We start from the raw sequence: 9,367 nt of genomic DNA on the forward strand, positions 1-9,367 counted from the left end.
CCTGTGTTACTCTCTTTTCTAAATTCTGTCTCTGTAACCAAGTGTAAGGATAGCTCATTCCTTTGTGGTGGTTTATAGAGGGCTGTTGTGCATGGGAGTGTGAAATCCAGCGTGTGCTCTTGGGGCAGCCAGCCACCTGCTGTTCATGGAGCCACAGTGGGGCTGCGGGGTCCAGGCTGCCTGCGCGCTCCGTTATCAGAGGTGGAATGTCACCGAGGCTGCTATTTTCATAGCAATCAAAAGATGGTTAATTTTGGATAGCTTGGAAAAAAATGCTTCAGTCAAGGCAAATGCAGTTCCCACAGATTCTTCCATTTTAAAGCATAATCTGGGAACACTGCAGCAATCCGTAATGAATGAAACCCTGTACTGACATAAACAACCCTCAAAACCCCCCAGCTATCTGTTTGTGTTTGTCAAACTGCATAATGTACTGTGCTTTCTTTGTCACGTCTGTCCCTGTGATGCTGTCCTATGTAGAAAGACAGTTCAAATGCTTCAGAGTAGGGGCAGAGATAGCAGTATTCAAGTTGTTTGTCTTTGCACCCCTGTGGTATAGAGGGTGAGAGACATCTTGTCCCTTTTTTTTTAACGTGGGAATGAAAAAGTGAGTTACAGAATGACTGGCAAGTTGAGTTTTGTTTTCTGGCTTTGAGGCATACTTAGGATAAATATAGTCACAATTAATAAATGATTGAATTCTCAATTAAAGAAAACAATTTTCATTACAGTATTGATTGTTACAATGAGAAAATATTGCTGTCTGTGCTTTTGTTGCAGGTAATCCCACTTCCCAGTGGGAGATCTGTCTTCTCTCAAGATGTCAAGCACTTTGTTGTACCTGAAAATTTTAAGCCTGCACAAGTGCTGAATTCTCTGAAGTGGCCTGATAATCATCTAACAAGTAACAGGAAACTGCATTTCAGTATCACTAAAGATAATGATGATGTTCATTTTGAAATAGATAGCTTGACAGGAGATCTTTTTCTTTCCAAGGAACTTGACTATGAAACAACTTCACATTTCCTTTTGCAAGTTATTGTAAAGGATTATAATAATAATCCTCCACAGAATAACACTATCTTCCTAAGTATCGATGTAGAAGATCAGAATGATCATTCACCGTGTTTTCAAGATGACTTTGTAGTGATTGGCATAGAGGAAAATGTACCTGTTGGCACTCTGGTTTACACGTTCAATGCAAAAGATGGAGATGGCGGTTTTCTGAACAGCAAAATACAGTATTCCCTAACAATGAGTAACGTTGGTGAAAATCCATTTCTTATTCACCCTTCGTATGGCACCTTGACCACAGCATTTCCACTAGACAGGGAGATTACTCACTCTGTGATCCTTACGGTGTCTGCGACAGACCAGGCAATAAATCTGACTGATCGCAGGCTTGATTCCCTGGTTGCGAAAATTGTTATTTTAGATACCAATGACAACAGTCCCAATTTTATGTCTTCACCTCTTTCCTATGTCATGGAGGATGCTGAGGTGGGCTTCCTTGTGCACTCCATAATTGCAAAGGATCCTGATGAGGGAAGAAATGGACAAGTTACATACCACATTCTTTCAGGCAATGAAAACAAAGCGTTTGTGTTGGATAAAATCACAGGTACTGTAACTTCTGTTCTCTGGAGTTTCTTGTACTGTGCTTCTCACGATAATATTTGGGCGTGCACACAATGCCACACTGAAATACCACCTTACTATGGTACTCTACCCAGGTGACTTATCGTCCTCAGGGGTGATTACCTTGGGCAGAGCACCACGTGAGCATGGCAATACTACTTAAAATAAACAAGCTCAGTGAGACTCGGATCAAAAATTTCTACATGACACTGTTGTTGTGTTGTGTAGATGTACTGGAGCGCCTTCCAATAGTGCATTGAGGAATGTGGTTGGATCAAAAATTTCTACATGACACTGTTATTGTGTTGTGTAGATGTACTGGAGGGCCTTCCAATAGTGCATTGAGGAATGTGGGAAGAAAGTATGTGCAGTGAAATACTTCATTCTGATTTTTGCATGATGTGAACTTAAAGCATGTGCGCACACATATGTTGCTATACATATATACAGGAGGAAAGGCAAAGACAAGGTCAAGGGATGTGCGTTGCGCTGTGGCTGGAATATGTTCGGTGGAGGCTCAAAGTGCTGATGAACTTCATTCTTCAGCCCTCTGAAATTCTCTGGTTCCTGAATGAGTTCTCTAGCTATTATACCATCTGCACACAAATGCAAATCTCACCCTAATAGTTGCAATATTTTCTGGTTCTTATTCTGATTTTGAATCCATTATGCGATACAGCTGACACTGATCTGTAGAGCTCCTAATTGCATAACTTATGTGCAGAAGATGACAAATATTTAAGTTAAATGAAGTTAAAAAGTTAAGCCCGAAGTTAAATAGAAAGGAATCTCTGAACTTCACTTGAATACTCCATGAATCCCAGTTTCTCTTGATATCAAAATGAGTATTTCTGGGCCAGTTAGCACTCTGAAGGGAATCACAGGTAATGATTGACTCCAAAGTCTGGAAGCCTTGCAGCAGAGGCACAGCGTGCGTGGTGATGCTACATTTAAGCTGTGAGTGCTGGAACAGCTGGAATCCTAACCTGGAGCAGAATACTTTTTTGATACCTTCTTTCTTTATAATAGGACTCTTAACTACAGCCCAGCTTCTGGACCGTGAGATTCAGGAGCGCTACAGTTTGACAGTCATGGCTATTGATGATGGCAGCCCAGCTCTCTCTGCCACGCAAGTTCTAACTGTCATTGTTCTTGATGTGAATGATGAGACCCCGGTATTTCTGAAGCAACTTTACGAGACTACGGTTCATGAAAACCAAGATCCAGGGGAGTTTGTTATAAAGGTGGAAGCTGTGGACAGAGATGCAGGTGATTTCTGTCTGTCCTTTTTCTATTAATTTCATTGTGGACCATAGTAGACTGATCAAATCTTGCTGTCTGCTGTGCTTGCGTGTACAGCCGTTGTGCTTTTCCCAAGGTAATGTATGAGAGTTATTTCAAAACGTGGCTTTTGGTTCAGACCCTCAACCTTTATTCGGGGCTTGGAGGTATTCTGACGTGCGCACTGGGGTAGCTTCAGCTCTGACTGGTGTATTAAATGTAAAATGTGCGCTTGTATGGTGCCGAGTGGCTCAGTGTACTGTAGCTTTTGTGTGAAGATAGTCAGTGTGCTCTTGTTAGAAATCAGCAAACAATGCTCAGCTCGGTTAAAGTTAATGTTTGAACGTTTTGTTGCTCTCCATCAATGGGAGCATTTTGAACAGTGGTAAAACAGGTCGCTAGAGAAGGGTCCTGGTTTTGTGGCAGGGCCAGCAGATGTGCACTGGTCTGTTCGGACCAGAGAGGGGCACTGTCACCCAACGTTTTCCACTGGTTTTGCTGTGAAGGGTGGCGAGAGCCGCTCCGGATTTCACGGAGGGTGTTACATGCGTGAGAGTGTCCATGCGTTGCTTTTCAAACATACGCAGAATGGATGAGTAGGAAGAGGTGGTTCATATACACTTTGAATCACAGGTAAGGACTAAACGTGAGAGGGTCTTTGCTAAGCAACAAAAAATTCCCTCCGGTTCTTCAGCCACCTGCTCTTTTGAAATATCTAAAATACATATGATGTTACAGGTAGTCTGTGTGCTGGAGAGACTCTTATCTTAAGTAATACCAGCACAGTGCCTGCCGTTGGTGCGACATGACGCAGTTGCACAGAGTCTGTGGACTGCAGTAAAGACAAAATCTGGAAAGAAAATTAAATTACAGTACTACTTTAATTGGCCCAAAGCTGGTCTCAACTCTGTGAATGACTTTCTTTTTACTGTGGGTTCACTTTCTGCACGTCTTTAGAATTGTTTAAGATTGTGCTATCCAAAAAAATAGATAAAACAATAGATCTGGTTAGCAAAATAGGTTTTCTGTATTCAGTAAGATTTGTTATTTTAATGTAGAGCAAGTATTGGTTACAAAAGGGTGATGTGAACTCAGTAGAGGTGCTGTATAGAAGAGACATTTCCCCACAAGTAGGTGAAGTATTTTGAAATTAGGAATGGGTGGGTAGCCCTGCCTATGAAAATCTTCATGACAGCTGAGCAGCATTGCAGTCTATCTCTGTCCCTTGCTCTTCCAAGTATTTTCTTTCATGGATCACACTATAAAAAAGGCAGTATTTGAAGTAAAAATTTGCAAGAGAATAGAGAAAAGAAGTGGGAATTTGTTTGAATTCCTCTCCCTTCTTTCTCTGTCCCCTCTATTTATTTATTGCACATCTTGTAGGAAATACAGCAGAAGGGAAATTTTGGGAGCTGTTAGGAGGAGGACGCAGGGTGACTTGCAGGGTGGAGAGGAAAGGCAATCACCTGTACTGGGTGGCATGGGGTGTGCCTGCCCGTGCGGACACTTCGGGCTGGAGCGCTGGTGTGGCTGAGGATTCCTTCCTGCTTTTTTAAAAAAGTACATTTTCCACTAACCGCAATCCTTCTCTTGCGTCTTTCTCACATTTGCCTGATTTGGCCCCATGTCATGTGTGTGACAGTATTGTTCCAAGCAAATACTGAAGTGATGCTCATAATGTAAGAAAATAGGATTTATATAGGAGTCGTATAAATATAATGCAACTCACTTTTCGTCTTCTTTTGGAACAGAATTTTTGGGTAAGATGACTTTTCTCCTTTATTTTTTACATTACATTTTTTACTTTATTTTTATTCGTTCTTTAAATTGCAGTTGACATCCCAGTAATATTTCTGTAATCTCTGTGGAGGACTTTCCTCCCATCACAGATTTATTTTTTTAAATTTTTTTTTTTTTTTTCACTTCATATGTTCCCTGACTGACCACAGGGAGGAATCATTTTTACTGACAATATCAGCCATCATCAACCTTTTGTTTTATTTGTCTTTCTACTTCATTCCCTGTGAAGGGAAGAGGGGAAGGAGAAACTTCTGCTTGTAATGATTTTCTTTCACGTGGATTTCCATGAAGCATCTTGTTCGGCCAACTCCCTGCTGCCTATTACAAGAGCTGTGCTTACTGCAACTCTTAAGTTGCTGCACTTTCTCCGAGTCCCCTTATGCTGTGGGAGGTCTTCACCTGCCCCAAGGCCGCCATCTAACAGTGCAACACCAGTACATGCAAGTGCAAAGATGTGTAATACACATAAATGCTGGGGAAAAAATGCACGGGGAAACAAAGATACCTGCAGCATACTTAAGATAGGTCAGGGGTTTGTCTTGAGATATGTCTTTGCAGAAGCTCTGAATGAACTGAACTAGCATTTGTCAAGGTCTGCTTTTAAACTGATGTGCATCGCTGTGGGTCAGTGGTTATGTCTGGAGCCTTAGGAGAAAAGTTTCAGAAAGTTAATAGAGACCGCTGACTTACGAGTTACAAGACAGGGCTTACTGCCATTCACTGGACATTTTGTCTTGCTCATATTCATGGATTATCATGGTCTTAACAACACTGGTATTATAAAGATGAGACCTGAGCCTAGATTTGGGGCAAGGGGGACATTTATTCCCATTGCTTCTTCACCGCTGTTGGCACTAGACGTATCCACAGTGTAATGGCACGGTTGTGGCTTTCTAGAAGCCGTGGGAGCACAGGGGCTGCATGTGCTCTGGTGGGGGAATGGGAAAAGGAGCTGAAGCTTTTCCCTGGCTGCAACTCAGGCACCATGTATCCACCCTGCCATTTGACCTGCAGGGAAAGGGGTCCTTGCCATCAGCCAGTGGTAACATTGGGGCTTAGTTCCTCTTCCAACTCATAATGCACAGGAAGAATAGTTTGTTTCTCATTTGTTTGTAATTTCAGCCCACAAAATGTGACTAGCACTACTGAATAATTAACCAACAGGCTGGATCAAGTGCAAACGTGTCAGGTACTATGCCATGGTATGTGAATGAGTAGAGTCATCATGCTCCTCTCTTGGGCAGGGTGTGCAGCTTTCTCCTACTGCTTGATGTACGCTCCTGGCCGCTGGATATGAGAAAGGAGGCAGTAAGTGCTTGGTAAAGAAATGTAATTAAGGTGTCACGTGTCTGTGTCCGCTAAGGGTTAAAAGTTTTAATTTCAACACTGTGAGAATAGTCAACTTGGATTGCACCTGTATGCTTTTTCTGGCACTGTCTATGAATAATGTCCATTGTGAAATCTGCCAGTGAAGGCACTGGGTTGAAGCAGTTCAGTTGCAGGAGACCAAAGGCCAATAATTAACATCAGCCCTGCAGTGTCATGTGTCTTTTTTTTTTCCATCTGTAGCATATTGGTGATTAAGGATAGATAAATGCAAGCAGAGCTGTGAAGGTCTATTTTAAATGTAGTTGAATGGTATCTAATATGGGCAGGTCAGGTAGTGTGTGTTGGTAACCTTAAACTTTGAAGACGTTCTCCTTGATTGTCTTTACTGCTGTGATTTTCTTCTCTTTTCTTCTGGAAAGCTGGAAGGATTTCTGTAACTCATTTTTCCTTCTGCTGTGTGTTGTATGAATATGTCCCTCCTTTGACTTAGTTTAGGTGCAAATGCATTTACAGTAATAATTCTCTTCATCAAATTTCAGTAGCGTTGTCAACTATTTTGTAAAGCTATTCAAAGGCCAACAAAGGAAGTCATGGATATTAAAAACTGTAGGCTCTGTTTCTTCTCTCACGATGGTGTTTCTCCATCAACTCCAGTGCGGATTGTCCTGTTGTTGACTGTAGCAGATGAGAACAGGCAGGCACTGTTTCACTCTGAATAGCAGTTTTAGTATAACTACAAGTGCTGTAGTTCTCCAGGTGTGCCAACTGTCCCTAGCCTACTAAAAGACTGATTATTAGTTGGAAAAACACAGAATGATTGAATGAAACTTAGAAAAATTTTTTTTTAAAAAAAAAAGCACAATAGTACAAACCCTTCAAGTATAATGTAAGATTAAACTCATTAAAGTTAATAATGTAAGTATGATGAAGATGACATACTTTCCTCAGGAGGGTGTTGAAACTAGAAGAAATATGAAAGAAATTATTTTATAACCATAATAGCTAAGAATGTGGAGTCACATTTCTTGTTCAGCTCTGGTGGGCAACTTTGAAAGAAAGGTTTTTAAAAACCTGTTCCATTTTAGCCTATTTCCTAGAGAAAGATGGGAACACTAATATCTCTGTACTATATACAAGTGGTAGATCTGTTTAGGAACTGAATGGAATTGACATTCAAAAAAATTGGAGGGAGGGAAACTCTCTAACTTTAGAAATCCTGTGTGACTTTATAAAGCCAAGCAGCATCATTTCAGAGACTGGCTACAAGTGGGAGCAGTCTAAACGACCTGAGATGTGCTCTGGGAATGTGTGCTAGGTTGGCCTTTCTGTTGAAGACAACTAGGAGATGGCTATCCTGTGAACCCTGATCGAACGTAGGCACCTGCCTGCTCAGTATTATGAATATTTAGAACTGGTGAGCACACCAAGAAGTGGATGTTTTCTCTGAGTGTTTATACTGTTGAGTGTCGTGCAGTATAGAGATGCTTGCATTGGCTCTGAGTGAAATTAAGTAGAGAAGCAGAGATGCCAAAGCAGCCCAGTACTCTGCCTGACATCCTGTTGAGAAATAAACTACCTACCTCAGGGACAGCAGAAGACAAACGCATGGATTCCATTCCATTCTAAGTTAATACTCTCTTGCACCATGTTGATATGTCAACTTGTTTGGAGACATGCCCTGAGTGCCTAGGAATGGTGCTGGGATCACTTTGAGTGTCTGGAAGACTTGGGCACAAAGGAGCATCTGGACAAGGATTTTGAAGATCCAAATACTAAATTTGGATCTTTTGTGCTAATGAAGAAGCAGTTACTTGCCGCATTAAAAATAATAATTTCATCCATAAACCATTTCCTGAGGAGAGGGAGAAGAAAGAGACAAATCTGTAGACCTGAATGTGAGGAGAGTGGCTGTGTTTTACTAAGATTTCCATTCTGCTTTTAAGGACTGAATTCCTTGCTTTGGTATGAAATCTTACCAGGAATTGGTTATGAGAAATTCGAGATGAACTCAGACAGTGGAGAACTCATAACAACTGCATCACTGGACAGGGAAACCCAGGAGTTTTTCAGTATTAAAGGTAACAGTATGAAATGTCTATGAGTGCCTGTAAAATGGGAAGTGAGAGTGGGTGTGATGCTACTATCAGTGTTACCTTTTTTCATGCTGCCTGAATTAGATGGAAGTGGTTAAGATTTTCAGATACAGAAGAGCATGTGCTTTTTGCATAGCACAAATAACTCTCTTATTCTGCTATTTTTGAGGAACATCTATTGTTGCACTCACAGCCATTGTATAAAATTTGCTTTCTTTTTATTAATCTTAGTTTTGGTTCGAGATAGTGGAACCCCATCGCTGTCAAGCACAGTGACGGTTATCTGCACAGTGCTGGATGAAAACGATCACTCTCCCGTGTTTCTTCTTCCCATCTCTGAGATCCGTATTCCAGAGAACCAACAGCCTTCTGTCGTGTATGTTACCCAGGCTGTAGATACGGATGCTGGCAGTAATGGAGCTCTACGATACAAAATAATTGGTAAGTTACACTCCATCATTTTTGTTAGTATAAATCTGGAAGTATGTAAACAGCAGTATCCAAGTTTTAGTCTTGATTTTACCAGGCTTCCCTAGCTCCCATCTTGTCCACATGCTTCTTTCATGTGGGGAAAAACAACAACAACAAAAAAATCTTTCACCCTTTTGTCAGCATTAATAAGCACTTACCAGGCATACTTTCAGTCCGCTTTCTGGATTTGAGATAATACAGAAAAGAAAAACAAAAAACTACCAAATGCTGGAAGGAGGCATTAATCATGAAAGCATAATTTTCTCCTTTTTGTTATACTTGTGGAAGTTCTGAATGTAAATATACCCTAGCAAATAAGTACAAGAATTTATTTAATTTTATTTCATGAGAGCTTCTTTCACTCAGCAATTAGTAATGTCATTCTTGGTTTTCATATTGCCAAACTCTCCCCGTGTCCACTATGCCAATGTAAGCTCCACAGCTGTTCAAAATGTCCTGTAACATCTTTGCACAAATACAAGTTTGCTGTGCTTACTTTGGTTTGTGGGTCTCAGCAATAACTCAAATGTAGACAGATAGCTACTGTAGTGACAGCCAACACATACTTCTTTGAAGAAACAGTTGTGGATTCCTTTACGTTTTCTTGGGTTTAATTTCATATTCTTTTATGATCTTTAATTTAATTTCCTTTGTTTTTTCTACATGTTATAAAGTATGTGTGTCATTCACTGTTACTAAAAATGCTGACTTTTCTGTCGACTGCTTTATATTTACCTCCCCCTCCCCACCCCCCC

The 9,367-nt window shown here is 40.9% G+C and overlaps 1 protein-coding gene across 1 annotated transcript in view; it reads left to right on the forward strand.

The window, feature by feature from the left end:
• DCHS2 (dachsous cadherin-related 2) overlaps positions 1 to 9,367 on the forward strand; it is a gene marked incomplete at its 5' end in the record, with an annotated part of 55,415 nt that overhangs the window by 22,317 nt on the left and 23,731 nt on the right. Inside the window, 4 exons of the mRNA XM_009706162.1 lie at positions 781 to 1,621; positions 2,668 to 2,907; positions 7,992 to 8,126; positions 8,373 to 8,582. Of these exons, the coding sequence (XP_009704464.1) occupies positions 781 to 1,621; positions 2,668 to 2,907; positions 7,992 to 8,126; positions 8,373 to 8,582 (1,426 nt within the window). The remainder of the gene's footprint in view (positions 1 to 780; positions 1,622 to 2,667; positions 2,908 to 7,991; positions 8,127 to 8,372; positions 8,583 to 9,367) is intronic.

Source organism: Cariama cristata, unplaced genomic scaffold (assembly GCF_000690535.1).
Source record: "Cariama cristata isolate BGI_N322 unplaced genomic scaffold, ASM69053v1 scaffold16988, whole genome shotgun sequence".
In the NCBI taxonomy this organism is placed as follows: Eukaryota; Metazoa; Chordata; class Aves; order Cariamiformes; family Cariamidae; genus Cariama; species Cariama cristata.